Source organism: Phoenix dactylifera, chromosome 13 (assembly GCF_051530095.1).
Source record: "Phoenix dactylifera cultivar Ajwa chromosome 13, Ajwa_hap1_PhDact_Kaust_v1.1, whole genome shotgun sequence".
Lineage (NCBI taxonomy): Eukaryota > Viridiplantae > Streptophyta > Magnoliopsida > Arecales > Arecaceae > Phoenix > Phoenix dactylifera.
In genome coordinates this window covers 23218919-23233968 of record NC_143202.1, presented here as the reverse complement: position 1 = coordinate 23233968, position 15050 = coordinate 23218919, and the positions used below count along the sequence as shown (strand labels likewise).

Below are 15050 nucleotides of genomic sequence, written 5' to 3'. Positions count from 1 at the left end.
TCTCTCTCTCTCTCTCTCTCTCTCTCTTTCTCTCTCTCTTTATATGTGTGTGTGTGTATATATATATATATATGCATATGTGTGTGTATGTATGTATGTATATGTATATTAGTTGTAACATTAGAAACATAAATTTTACTTTGGTTCTATTGAGAATTAAACATTGTCGTGTTACATATATTCATATGTCATATCTAAGGCTGGTCAATCTCAAATAAATCATATTCAACACTTGATCTATATTAGGTCTTAGATTTGGTTGGCTTGGATCAAGTTGACGGGGGATCCATGATGTGGACTAATATGTCAAAAGAATTTAGTTATTCTATAGAGAAAAATTATTGAGATTTTACCAGCCTTCCTAATTTTCAAATGACTAATGCCAAGGAGTGATCTCCATGCGGCCTGGGGAAATTTGTGTAATTCTTTTTCCTTTTTTTGGTGACATAGAGGAGCTGTAACACCATGCGAACCTAAACCCATCCCAACCCATCTAGACTAGAAACTAGTCTTCTAGGCAGACCGAGCCAGGTATTTGGTGCCGGTGTGAGAGCTGAAACCACTTGGAATCGAGCATAAGGGGTCTCATCCAAGAGGCAATAGGTGATACTATCTGAGGTAATGCTCGAAGTTATGAAATTAGTGTAATTCACAAGGTTGATGTGAATCATAGACATATATAGGGTGCATTAGCTCGATGATAAGAAGTTGGTGTAATTTACAATTATTTAGTTCAGTTTAAATATTTTATTTGAATTGAGTAATAATAATTAATTATTATATTTTGACTTATGTTACTTTAGAATAATTGATTCTAAATGATTATGAGATGATTTATTTAGATATTGATTTAAATTAATCGAAGAATTATCATTAGTGCTTGAGATTATATGATCAGTAGCCTCGCATGCTTGTATAGTTCGTCCTGCAGGTATGCGGTGTCTAGTACACTCTGGTTCGGAGCGTGCCAAAAAATATGGTTGATGTGAATCATGGAGATAGGGTTTAGGTAAACATATACATCAAACTACAACCTCTCAACAAATGGCAGACACTCATCTTTGTTTGATGTCATGAGTGCCCCCTTCTCCTGTGTCTATGGAGCTGCACCCATCACTAGTAAGGCACCAATCCTGTCATGCCACCTCGTAAGGCAGCTAAGCCGAGACCCTGGCATTTTTTTTTTTAAAAATTCCGGGATCAGTTCCAATTAATTCTATATGGCGTAGGATTTGATCCGCTTGCAGAGAGTCTGGATTTTGGAAACATCAGCAGGTGTAAGTTGAGAAAATGAGATAGGGAGTAACAAAAGCTATAACATCAAACATTAAATGGATTCATGCCCAACAACCAAAGAGAGAGGCGCCTCAATTTATTGTTGTGGTTGGCACTGGCGAGAAGCAGCCCCATGCAACACGCCATATTTATTCCCTCTCTAATGTTTTGGCCAATTTACTGCATGGAGGCTGGTAATGAGGCAGCTGTTGTTATTAGTATTGGCACCACCTCTCTCTCTCTCTCATATATATCAGTTTCTTTGATTCTTTATGAGAATTAAGGTTCGGGCATGGCCATGAATGCTCACCCACAAGAAGCAGTTCATGATTTCGAGGTAGTTAATGGTGTAGGTACGTATATACATGGATGAAGATTGTCACATGGTGCATGAGAAATTTCGAGAGACGTTTGGACAATGTGTCACTTTCTCTTTCATCCAAATCACGAAAAAAAAAAAAGAACTTTTTTCTCTAAGCGGAGCAAGCCAATTGCAGGTGGAGTGCAGCACAATGAGCGAATTGCTAGTAGAGCTGTTATACTTGTTCTTTTTGGGTCACACAATTAGTTACCTAGGAGTGCAGAGAGCATAACCTCCATAGTTCGGGCTTACCTAAATATTGAAAGACATCAATTCGAGCTTAAATCGACTTACTCTATATTATACATATATAGTAATCCTAAAAGAAGAAAGCAATTGAGTGTTTGGTGATCTGGTGTATCGAAGACTAAGATTTGAGAGAAAATCTTGTACCATGCAATTTCTAGTTTTCTATAGCAACTTTTGCACCGCCTCTATTCGTGGACGTATGTCGACAGGCCAAACCATATAATTATCGTACATGTTTTTATTTTTATTTTTATTTTGTTCTTATTTCGTTATTCTCCTTACCTATTGCAACAAGTATAGTTCAAAGTTCAAAGAATTGTTATCATAATATGCCAAGTGGCTAATTGCCATGGCTAATTGTACGTAAGCAAAGTTATCTACTTAATTGACTAACCTTGCATATCATCTTTGGAGCACATGTTTTTGAATGTAGCCCTTGATGAAGTTAAAACTACTTTGTATCTTTCATTCACCTAAGTCACAGTAGGAGAGAGAAAACAAAGCAGAAGATACACAATATGCCAAGTGGTAGTTTTTATTCTCCCAATACTGAAACCACATGCTAATGTCTACAAAGAATGGCAATTATAGTTTCTTAATTAGATGTAGGAAGACAATGGATCAACATCATCTCTAAAATGTAACTACGAATAGAATGGTGGTAGATAATTGTTGAGGCTTGGAACTGCCCAAAAAATTACTCAATCAAATAGTTTCATAACAAGACATCCCATTTAATTCCCATATTAGCTTCAATCACCAATGTTTCTTTGGTGATACTTGAATGCAACAAATTAAGCTAGTGGAGTGAGAGATAATGAGAGCATAAAAAGGGGGTGGGGGGGATGTAATTAAGTGCCCCGGCGTGGGGTTAGCAAAGAATCCGATTGGGTGGGTCTCTTTTTGGTAAAACGATTTGGGTGGTTCATGGGCGCATTGTGACGAGAATACTCCAACCGTGGAGGGAGGTTTTAAATGGTGTGGAGGAGGAGAGATTTGAGGCATTTAAGGTCACTCTACTCGTCACTTTTAATGCTAGCCTGCCCTCCTTTTAATGGGGTTGGATGGAGCCCATTTAAGAACCCTCTTTAGTATCCATGCCCCCTCCTGCATGACCCCATCATTCAAAAGGGAGAGAGAACTCCCCGTTTCACACCACAAGCCAAGCGCTCCCTGCAGTTCTCTTATCTTCTTCGTTCGCATGCCTCTTCTTCTCTCTCTGTGTAAATTGCTCTTTTTGTGAAGAAAGATCAAGGAGTTGATACAGCACAAGGAGTTCTCCGTAGGAGAAAGCAAGGAGAAGGTGGGCAGGGAGCAAACTTTGAAGGTGATGGATCAAATAGAGCTATCTCTAGGCCCGTCTTTATCTACCTTTGTCAAGAGTGCGAAAAGCTCGTCTTCGGAATCAGATACTAACTCTCGGAGGAAGCGAAAGCATGCATGGGATGAGCCCATGACACAAACTAGCATCGAACTTCAGCTTAATGACCCCTTGCCCTTTGATTGGGAGCAGTGCCTAGACCTAAAGGCGAGCATCCCTCCCCCCCCCCCTCTCTCTCCCTCTCTCTCTCTCTCTCCATATATATATATATATATATGTGTATATATATATATATATATATATATATATATATGTATGTATGTATGTATCTCACTCACTCACACAACTCGCGCGCACATTCTTTTTAGGAACATATACATATACTTCCAGTAAGATACTTATATAATTACACTATTTTCATATAGTATGACCCACCTCGTTCTTATCCTTAGCATCAGAATGATGCTTCATGATGTTGTCGTGATCTCTCTCCTTTCTCTCTCTCTCTCTCTCTCTCTCTCTCTCTCTCTGAATGGTTATATAAGTTAACCACGATGTCATCATGACATTATCCTTAACAGATAGACTCTGATGATCTCGAAATGATAATCTCTATAAAACGATGTCAACATGTTGTTATGATTGGTTTCGTCCCTATCAAATGATCTCTATAACCTGTCTGAATTATCCTGCGGCAGTCTGGAAGGATGTACTACTTGAATAGGAAAACATTGAAGAAGAGCTGGATCAGACCCAAGGAGCAAAAGCTAGACTTGGAGCTCAACATCTCGACCCTCCCAAGCTCAGAAGAGGAGGCTAGCACCACAGCTCCAGAGGAACCAAAGAAGCACAACAATTCAAGTGGCAACATGGTTGCGGTTGTGTGCATAAACTGCCATCTCCTCGTCATGATCTGCAGGTCATCTCCATCATGCCCGAATTGCAAGTACGTGCATGCATGGCTGCCGACAGCACACCAATCATCTCCTCGCAAGATGGAGGCTGCGAAGCCTTTGGAAACCCTAAGCCTCCTCCACTAGCTAGCACCCATATATATCAATGTGGAGAACCCAAGTAGGGACTCAAGTAGTGTTTAGGGACCCCGATAATAAGATCAGGTTCAGTGTAAAAGAAGGTGTATTAATAATATGATAGAGCTAGTGGGACAGATGTGGATATAAACTTTCAAGCTAAGGACTTGATGATGGTTGTTACAAGGTATCAATGAGGGAGATGGAAAAAAAAGAAGTGGCAATGGACAGTCCTGCATGCACATTAAAAGCTCGGTCTCTCTTTGTTCCAAAATGCACTGCTTGAATGGTAGTTTGGGCTAGTGGATGAAGGGGGTGCGAATGCCATCTCCAGTGTAACACATTCCATTCCCTTGTCTCCTGTTTCTACTACATATGGAGCTAGACTGACTGCAGGAGTTAAAAATCTGTGCCCCCAAAAAACTGGCACTCTCTGCTAAGAATTGGGGAGTGGGATATGCATCCACATCATTTTGGAACACCTCCCTAGGCTGATGCCAATGCATTTCCCCATAAAATGGATTACTTAATTGTCTGATAAGTTAAGGCCACAAATCTGGACCATCCTCCAAAAAGAGGGGGCCACAATAAGAAGATTGTGGTCTGCATGGTGTCTTCATGTGCTAACTTTTGGATTGGAGTGTTGATGCAAGTCACTAGCTATGACTAGTACTGGTACTTGTGTCTACTGGGCCATATCTTTGGTTAGAGGGTCAACACAGTTGGTGACATCAATCTTAGAATATGGGAATTGTTGGACTGTCTGCAGAAATTTTGTTCAATAAAGATTTCCCATGCCTCTAGCAGAACACACAATTCTCTATTAATTCAGCATCATTTGGTTGCAAAAGCAAATCCAAATACTTGTGGATGACACATTGATCTAATAGTTTTGCTAAGCCAATTCTACTGACTTTTATCATCCATGGATCATGAAGAGTCTTAACCTGCTGAGCATTAGCGATTGCAAGTAATATTGGTTGTTCAAGTCCGAAATTACCCCACCAATAGGTAATATTTTTCAAGCATTTGTTCCAATAGAGCCCAGAAGAGAGATTCCAACAAATCTATGCGAATTGCAAATAAGTTCTTACAAAAAATATATCTGAACTATTTAGGACGTGATACCAGGTGGAATGACCCTGTTGAATTTAAGCACAGAACAAGAATGAAATTTAGATTGCCCGGATATAAACGAACAGCTGTAGACAACTGAATGGCAGGATTTAGATTGCAAATATTCCTTTTGATATTCAGGAGTACAGGAATATCAAGATACCTTATTTAATACAATTATTTGAAAGAATCTCACGAAAGATTGGCTTTCTATGGATTTAATTCAGCAATATCCTAGCTAAATTTGCTGTCCTCAACAGTTGAACAACTAGGAATGATAAGGTCATTCATCCACATCATTATTCCTTGCATGGCTTGTGGTTGTAGATCCATTGGTGTTCTCTTCAATTGTAAGCAGTAGAAGTTATGAAGCAGTACCTTCTGGAATATGGTTCACATGTTTCACTGCAGAAGAACCAGGTACATTTAGATCGAGAACTGTTCCTAAGTCCACAAAAACAAGCTTCTTCGGGACCACATCAAAAAAGCCAGAAATAGTGAGAGGCCGTGTGTAATCCAACAAGAGCAACCATTGATGCACATCTCTGATTAAAGCAGGGTGTAGATTTCTGATACCAACCACAAAACACTGTCCACAGATCACATTGAGAATAACTAAGTTCAATAATAAGGCATTGATGACGTTTCATCTTGATACATCTCTCCATGTAATTTCTCAAAAAGGAGGCACCTCTCCACGAAAACCAATTTAGGCATGATCAATATGGACCTTCCATAAAATGACTGTAACACAGAAATTTCAGTTCCTGATCAAAAACTTCGCATTTGACCATCATGCACATCTAAAACCACGTTACTTTATAAACAGAGCATTTTGTAGTCTGCACCCACAAGACCAGGGATCTTCTCACCTTCAATTGAGCTAGAAGGTTTATTCGGCTGTTCTATGTACCCGATACCCTTTCCTAGTTGAGGTTGTGCATGATTCCTGCCAATTTCCATGAAGTGCTTATCTTGATGTTTGTAGAAACATCATCACCAATCTCCTATAAGAGTTCAAGACTTTGGAACATAGCCTTCTATCCTTAATTGCAAGTATATGTTATCCAAAGTCAGATATATGTCTTTTGACCGAACATGTGATATGTCTGCGACAAAGAACTCATGGAACTTCCCATCCACCTCTATTGAGCTGCAGCCAGGAGTCTTCTTAACTCCCCTGTCTCTCATCATCCTCCTCACCTTCTTCACATCATCCCATTTGTTTCTGGTAGCATACATACTTGATAGGAGCACATAGATACCACTATCTCCAGGATCCAAACCTAATAATTTATCCCCTGCATACTTTCCCAATTCTACATTACCATGCATGCGGCATGCATTAAGAAGAGCACCCCACCCTGCTTCATCTGGTTCCATGGGCGTGCTCCTTGCCAACTCATAGGCATCTTCCAGGAGCCCAACTTTACCAAGCAGGTCTATCTGGCATGCATAATGTACCGACTTGGGTTCAAGACCGAAGATGGATTTCATGTCTTTAAAATGCCTTTGGCCTTCCACAACTAAGCCAGCATGACTACATGCAGATAAAACTCCTACAAACGTGATATCATCAGGGACCATCCCCTTACTCTTCAAATGCTCAAAAAGGATTAGGGCCTCTTTGCCATAACCATGAACTGCATATGCCATGATCATAGCATTCCAAGATACTATGTCCCTCTCTGGCATCTCATTAAACAACCTAGCTGCGGCCTTAATATCTCCGCATTTGGCATACATGTCTATGAATGCATTTGCCAGATTCATGCGGAGTTTGATTATTTTTCCATTAATGAAATGGTCATATATCCATCTACCAAGATCCAAGCAACCGGATTGAGCACATGCTGAAAGCACACTCACTAGAGTGGCATCTATAGGTTTTACACGCATCGCAATCATCTCATGGAACAAGTCTAGTGCTTCTTTAGCATGATTTGATTGGGCATATGCTGCAATCATACTACTCCAAGATACAGCATTCCTTTCTGGCATACTATCAAAAAACTTCCTTGCGAGTTGTAAATCACCGCATTTAGCATATGCATTGACCATGCTAGTCCACGAGAAAACGTCCTTGATTCCCATGCTATCAAAAACCTCCCTTGCAGAATCTACACAGTCACATTTCCCATACATATCCACCAATGCATTCATCAAATTAATCGTGACATTCAAGTCGCTTTTCCGTATGTACTCATGCACCAATTTTCCCAATCTCAGATGACCCAATTGAGAGATGGCTGAAAGCACAGTGATCATAGTGACCTCATTCGGTTGGATACTCATCAATAACATTCGGTAGAAGAGCCTCAGTGCCTCATCAGGCAGGCCTTTCTGCGAGTATCCATCAATCATCGTCGTCCAAGAAACCACATCTCGTTGACACAGTTCATCGAACACTTTCCTTGCAGACTCCAACAGCCCATTTTTCACATAGAAGTGCGTCAAACCATTCTGCACTAGCAAATCCGAATCGAACCCAAGCTTAAAAATCATGCAGTGGATTTCCTCACCCAAAAATACTTCCGAGAACTGCTCGCAAGCCTTGAGTACAAAAACTAATGTCCGGCTATCCATCACGACGTGTGCGCGGATCATTTGACAGAACAAGAAGAGGCTCGAACGGGGAAGTTGTGCTTTTGTGTATCCCCTGATCATGGTGTTCCAGATATAGGTATTGGGGTCGGGGATTTGCGCGAAGACTAGGCGGGCGTGGTTGAGGTCGCCGTAGTCGGAGAGGACGCAGAAGGCCAGGACGCGGCTGGCGGGGAAGCGGTGGGCAAGGAGCCCGGTCCGGGTCATGTGGGCTTGGATTTGTTTCAATTCAGCCATGGAATTACAGGATTCCATGATGGATAAGACCGGGTGGGTGATGATGAGCTTGTGGTTTGAATTCCACTCCGGTTTTGCTGAAGAAGAGAAGAATTCGAGGAGGATTCGGGGGAGAAAGCGGGCTTTGAGTGGAGAGGTGGGGAGGCGTGGGAGGAGGGGAGGTGGCATCGGTGAGAGGAAGGTGTTCTCATGGTAGCTAGAATTTGGAATAAGCCTGGAATAAGGCGGCAGGATAAGGTAGCCGTTGGTCATGCTGCAAGCTTTAAAATGGTAGCATCGGTGGATCCGTTCATCTTGTCCGTCCATTCAGAGCGATTTAGATCTTTGGTGGAAAAAAAAAAGAAGAATTGCCAAGAGTTTGGAATGGATTGGAACAACTAAAAATAAAAAGAATACTAGTAAAAATAATAAAGACAAAAATATTGATTTTTTATATATTTATTCATGTAAAAGTAATCAAGATAGAAAAAAGAAAAATAAAGAAAAGCAAAAATGAACAGCATTAATTAACGAAATATAGAGTATTATTCGATTTGTAGTTATTAGTTCTAGTGAATTAGTTGAGAATAGTTGTGGAATTATAAATAAGTTGAGAATAGTTGTGGAATTATAAGTTAAATGTTTTGTGCATGCCCGATACTAATAACCTATCTTCAAATAAGTGTCATTATCTAGCCATACTACAACCTTATGCCAAAGTTGATGACACGACAAATGTGAAATTTTTTTTGAAGAAGTTCAATTTTTTTTTTTTTGAACTGCTGGGATCCGGCAATGGAGTTGCTATTTAGCTCACATTGTTATGATTAAAGGTTAAATTGAGATTTTGCAAATCTTAATTGAGATACTTTGAGGATAAAACTTTTATAGGCATAATTTATATTGCATAGAATCTCAACTATCATAATATTGTGATCAAATTAATAATCTTCTTTGAGCCTTCCCACTGACAGGATTCGCATGGAGTGGCTACCTCAATCTCTTCTGAATCCTGTTTCTTTAGGGCTCGTTTGGTTCGCGGAAAAAGAAGAGAGGAAATTGCGGTCAATAGAAAAGTAATGAGATGCCTCTTGTTTGATTGGAGTTTTCAAAGGAAAGAGACAGAAAAGTTGTATTCCCATAGGAATATGATTCCCACGTTTCATGGAAAAGTCTTTCCCATGAAAAATATGAAAAAATTATTTTTCCATGAGCCAAAAATCACTCTATTTTTATTTTTTCCTAAAAAAACCCTTCAGCATTAAAGAGGAATTAAAGACCTAATTTTTATTAAGGGTACAATAGGAATTACACATAACTTTTACAGAAAAGTGGATGGTCAACCAAACATAAGCACTTTGTAAATCTGTCATTTTTCTATTATCAACCAAACATGTCAAAAATACTTTTCTAGGCATCCTCTTCTCAGGAATCTACTTTCCATGATTCATATTATTATGAGGAAAAATACTTTCTGCGAACCAAACAAGCCCTTAGGAATTTATGCTCGTAATGCAAAATATGGAGAGCAATAAACATTTTGAATGAGTTGAGAGCATCAAAAACATAACTAACATGTTCCTGGTATTATATGACTTGGAGGTTGGTCCCCCGTGGCCTAGCCATCGGTTTCACAACCAATGATCTCTCTTGACCAGGTCCAATGGGCTACTGGGCATACACACCAAAAGGCTAAACTTTTTTTTTTTTTTTTTTGCTACGACGGACGATTCACACATATCTAGTATGACATGAATTTTGAGCTACTGTCACACTTTTGAGCCTCGCAATGTATCCATTAGCATATTCAAACGATTCACCCCCAAATGCATAGCCTAATGGACTTGAGAATGCTGCCATCACTCCCCTTCCCTTGGATTAGCAATAGGGATAGTAGCTTTCATATCTAGGAAAGGTTGAGGCTAAGGCTATCCATTTATGAATTAGTTCCTGTTCCTTTTGTGATAAAATCGAGCCATAACTTTATTTACATCATGAATTATTCTATAAATTAAGCAAATTTTCAGGAAATAAACTACCACTCTTCGTCTTTTCATGAAGAAAATAAGCTACCAAGTCAATTCACAAGCTTGCTGCAGATTCCATAAAAGGATCCCTGATCTTCACTACTGCAGGAAATTAAATTAAGACAGCCCAAAAGACTTTCGATATCACTGGCTCAGTTTCCATCCAAACAGATATCTTGTTGAAGGGATTGAACTCCTTTAGACATTACTCAGATTTAGGTGTGGATCCGAAAAGATATCACCCAAGTTTATAAGTTTCAACTTCGTCCGAGTCAAATTCAAGTCAAAATCTCAAGCTGAAGACGAGCTGTTCACGTTCAGTTGGCTTGTTTGACACTTCTATGTTAACCATGAAGTTGTCACAATTTAAAAATTCCCCACTAGGAATTATTTAAGGGGAACTTTAGCACTCAGTATCCCGGGAAGGGACCAGGCACTCAGGAGGCCACCCGAAACCACCAAATATATATACAATCCTCTATTCCGATCGTTAGAATCCCTGCAGAAACACACACGCAAACACATTAAAGAAGCAGATTTGTGGTTTTGTATATTTTAGAGTCAACATTTTAGACAACTAGGACCAGAATTTAGATAATATTGCTCAAGGATCCATTCATATACATTTTAGACACTGAAGGTTTACTAACTCCGAGGTCTCCAGCATCCAGGTGGAAGATTGGGCTAAGAGCCCAATTGAAAGAGAATAAAAAAGAAACCTGAAGGAAACATTAACAGAAGGTTTTAAATGACATATGCTATAATGTTATTATTATCATTATAACAGGTTCTTGGGGCCCATTTTTTACATTGTATACATGCATAATTAAGATGCCTACAATAGCCATAATTTAGCTATCAATGGTTGTCATATAACACTACAACAAAGAAGTTTTTGTCGACTCTATATTGCTGTTGCTAGATAAAAGCGTCGGCAATTTTTTTTGTTGCGACAGTAACCGCCGACGTTTCTAAAAGCGTTAGTAAAAAAGGTTCCGCTGACGCTTTTTTTTAGTGTCGACATCTGGGGTCCATTACCGACGCTTATAAGTGTTGGAATATTTAATCACCAACGTTTATAAGCGTCCGCATAACGAAGAAATACGATGACGCTTATAAGCGTTGTCTAACTTCATTCCTCTCACCGCAAAACCCGATCGACCGTCTCCCTCCACAGCCCTAAATCCCTAGCTCACGCCAACCGACTCCCTCCCTCCTCAGCTTTTTTTACCGATCTCAGCCATTCTCCTCCGCCGAGCGACCCTAAATCGCGTTCCTCCGCTGCATCTCCTTTTCCTCCTCCCCCTCTCAGTTGGCCTCCTCTCCGTGGACAACTTCCTCCTCCACTGCAGAGCACTCACACGGCATTTGAAGTTTGGAGCCGGCAAAGACAAGGATAAGGCCAGGTTTGGGATATTATTCTCTTGCTTGATCTTTAAATTCTAAATATTTTGGATTTTCTTTTATTTTTATAATTGGATTGTTTAGGGATTTTGTTCTAGTTTCTCTTGTTTCATGAATTTATAAACTTGTTTCTCTCGAGGGATCATTAATCGGATCCCTCAACATATTTCCGACCCTGCCCTCGATCTCTCCAATCCGCCCAGGTTCGTTCGAAATCCGCTGTCGACTGCTCTCTGGACATCACATCAGATTGCGCTTGGACTTTTTTTTTTCCTTTTGAAACATTGATGTATTCTCTTTATTTATATATCCTTTTCCTTTCCTATTCGTGTGTTTGCGAATGTAAATGACTTTTTTTTTTTTTTTGAACTCTTGGGTGCTTCTTTCCTGATATATTTTGAGAAGGAGCGTCTTTTAGTTTGCTCTAATTAGCTGGATGTTGTTCTGAATCGGTCTTGATTTATAAAATTTGCTTGTCTTACGGATTTGGTCGGTGGAAGCTGAAACTGAGCTGAAATCTGTCGACTATGAAAAAATTTAAGGGTTTGTAGGCATTAATTGGATTTCATCTAAATGAATTGAGCCCAGCAGTTTGCTTAATGGAGTCCTTGGCTAATTCTTCAAAACTATTGATAGTGATTTTTGATATGAATTTGAATGTCCATGGATTGGGAGGCATCTGCAAAATAGTGTCGTTTCATGATTCTGTTACACTTTGTTTGGAGATGATGGATCTTACAATTTGCATTATAGTATATGGATTGCCCAGCTTGTCTTCTGGCATATCTGCTATAATTTGCATATCCATGAATAACTCATTTGAATTGCAAAGTGTACAACGAGGAGATTTGTCAGAAATTCTACACTTTGATTGCTAGATTTATCATTCATCTCCTTAATTTTACACCTAAATTTACTTCAGATTTTTTCAGTGGACAAATAAACAATGCATCTGCGAAGCCTCTATTGGCGCAGAGCATTGAAAAATTTTGAATAGACCTGAACTGATCATGCAGCCTGAATGAATATAACATCAGGCTCTCAGGTCTGTCCATTGACATCTTTAGTTGCTTAGTTGCATAATTTTGTGGCTCATTCATGCATATTGTCAGCGAAGTAGTATTAGCTTGTGTCTTCTTGCTCTAAGACGTGCTCTTTTGAATGAGCTTTACGTCTCTTATTTAAAGTTTGCCAATTTCCTTTTTTTTTTGGCTGTTCAGGGCTGTGCTTCAAGCTATCTGACATTATTCAACCGAGCGTGTTCTTACCAGTAAAAATCATCAAAGATTCTGTTGTTTAAAAGTTGCTACAGATCTAGAAATCTCTGGGGGGAAAGATTGCGTTCTGATTCTTCTCATCTCTGCACAAAGTGCCTCTACTTGCATCACGTTTATGGTGGTTGGTAAATTTTCTTTCCCCTCCTGATTTATTGTTCAAGTCCAATGCTAAAATATCGAGATAAACTCATGCAAGATTGCTTGATCTGTTCTCATTTTGCATTATTTGTTCTACATCAGTATCATGACTGGGAGTACTGGTGTGTTAGATCGATAAAAGCATCAAATGCTTTTGAGTTAAATCAGAAACAAAACAAACTAAATGGAGGTAATAGATCCCCAAAGGTGTAAAAGAGCAATCAGCCATTGTAGAAACATCTTGACAGGCAACAGTCCACCTCTTCAAGATCTACGCTGAATTTTATTTGCAAGTATAATACATCACTTCTATTTATAATCTTTGACAGTATCATTGACAGCATACCAAGTCAATCTCTCCTACTTTTGTTCTTTATATATTTTATTCTAGGTTCCTGGGTTCAACTCCGGATTGTGACATTGCCACCATATCTTTTTTAGATAATTTGCAGTTCAAGCAGTATTTCAATAGAATGGATAAAAGTTAGATGAATAAGCCGAGATCCAGTGACGAATATTTGAATGGAGTTCAGAATTTTATTAAATTTGCTTTTGAGAAATCTAATGAAACTTATACTCAGTGTATACCTTTTAATATTGTATGTGCCAACTGATGGACAATGAGAGAGTATAGTTTCGTAATGGTAAGAAAAATTTACGATGTATACATTGAATGATGTATTTTTTATTACTAATTCATTTAGAATTTAATTATTATTTAACTGATATTGATTCATTTTCATGCATACTAGGTAACAAAATGCCTCGAGAAAAACGATTCAGAGATGTGGAGTTCCAGCAGTCTCAGGTGGGATCTTCTTCTTCTCAGTCCATGCAATCTTAGCAGCCCAGCAGTACGAGTCCGAATCTCAGCGTGAGTTCTAGTCTCAGCACGATTCAGGCTAGGAGGTTATGGATGACTTGCATATCCAGGGTAATTTGATTTAAAGTGCATATATTAAGTTCTGTTACAATCTAATTATTTTAATTAATTTACCTCCAATGTTTTAATAGATATTTTATTATTTTTTATATATGAACAGGGAAGAGTGAAGATGACATGGGATGTGTGGCAGCTTCGTGAGGATGAGAAGATAGTCGTCGGATGCAACGAACTAGGACAACCCATCAAGAAGGTTGGAAGCCTTTTGTCAAGTTTTTTAGGATCGGTTGCGCGTAGGGGTCAGTTGTGTTCGCTCAACTATCATAAGTGGAATGATATGCTTCCTTCTTATAAAGTTGAGCTTCTTAAAGTTGTACAGGTAAAGAATTAAATTTAATATTGTTAATTTGATACCTACTATATGTTAATTTGCTTACTATTACAATTTTAATTTTTCGTTTTAATATTGTTATAACATTCTTTACTTTGGTGTAGAAAAAGTTTGTGCTTCCTCTGGAGAGCCATGATTGGGTGCTAAAGTCCCTCAACAACAAATGGAAAGAATATAAGTCGAAGTTGAAAGCCGTCTGGAAGCGTGAGGGTATGACAGAGGAGGAGGTTGCTTGTATTTGTCCTCCTGATGTATACCATCATTAGTGAAGGGAGTGTTAGAAATGGATTCACAGCACCTTGGATTGACAGAGGAAGAGAAGAAACAGAGTAAGAGAAGAGAGACGAATGATGGCAATACTTTTCTCTCGAAGGTACTCAGCCCCCTAAGACTGTAGTCACCTCCTCTATTTATCTTGAAAAAAAAAAGGTCTACAAGGCTTTTAAAAAAATAACTAGAAGGATGAAATCACGGCAGAAGTTTCTGCCAAAGATTGTAACTACGCAACTATCTACCCGTTCAAGCAAAAGATCCGGTAACAGCTTGGATTTGAAATTTAAATTACACCCTACTTTTTATCACACCCCCTTAATTTAAATTAGTGAAACTCCAAGTTGTCTTCGAAAGTTGCAAAAAAAATTTTTTCCCAGAGCTTTAGTGAAAATATCTGCCAATTGATCATTGGTGCTGCAGTACTCCATTTGAATTTCTCCTTTGTCCACCAGCTCTCGGATGAAATGGTGCCGAACTTCGATAT

At 39.0% G+C, this 15050-nt stretch overlaps 2 protein-coding genes and 1 pseudogene across 3 annotated transcripts; 2 read left to right on the top strand and 1 right to left on the bottom strand.

Moving 5' to 3' along the window:
- The first annotated feature begins 2748 nt into the window (after positions 1-2748).
- LOC148700274 (uncharacterized) lies at positions 2749-5325 on the top strand. The gene is made up of 2 exons (XM_089926906.1): positions 2749-3446; positions 3890-5325. Exons 1-2 carry the CDS (start codon positions 3216-3218, stop codon positions 4244-4246), a joined length of 588 nt encoding a protein of 195 aa, XP_089783032.1. The 5' UTR covers positions 2749-3215; the 3' UTR covers positions 4247-5325.
- Positions 5326-5444: 119 nt separating this feature from the next.
- Positions 5445-8448, bottom strand: LOC103708597 (pentatricopeptide repeat-containing protein At2g22410, mitochondrial pseudogene; annotated as a pseudogene). Its single transcript, XR_015972752.2, has one exon. The product of XR_015972752.2 is annotated as a pentatricopeptide repeat-containing protein At2g22410, mitochondrial pseudogene (transcript).
- Positions 8449-10866: 2418 nt separating this feature from the next.
- On the top strand, positions 10867-14686 carry LOC113462820 (uncharacterized). Its single transcript, XM_089926996.1, has 5 exons — positions 10867-11606; positions 12825-13006; positions 13772-13953; positions 14063-14281; positions 14398-14686. The coding sequence occupies exons 3-5, from the start codon at positions 13936-13938 to the stop codon at positions 14557-14559; spliced, it is 399 nt and encodes a 132-aa protein (XP_089783122.1). The 5' UTR covers positions 10867-11606; positions 12825-13006; positions 13772-13935; the 3' UTR covers positions 14560-14686.
- Positions 14687-15050: the final 364 nt, after the last annotated feature.

What these genes read in the sequence shown, in the direction of transcription:
- LOC148700274 (XM_089926906.1), top strand. Translation starts at nt 3,216, where the DNA reads ATGGATCAAATAGAGCTATCTCTAGGCCCGTCTTTATCTACCTTTGTC. An exon ending in CCCCCCCCCCTCTCTCTCCC is followed by an intron (nt 3,447 to 3,889) that starts TCTCTCTCTCTC and finishes TAACCTGTCTGA; the next exon opens with ATTATCCTGCGGCAGTCTGG.
- LOC113462820 (XM_089926996.1), top strand. An exon ending in AGCTTCTTAAAGTTGTACAG is followed by an intron (nt 14,282 to 14,397) that starts GTAAAGAATTAA and finishes ACTTTGGTGTAG; the next exon opens with AAAAAGTTTGTGCTTCCTCT.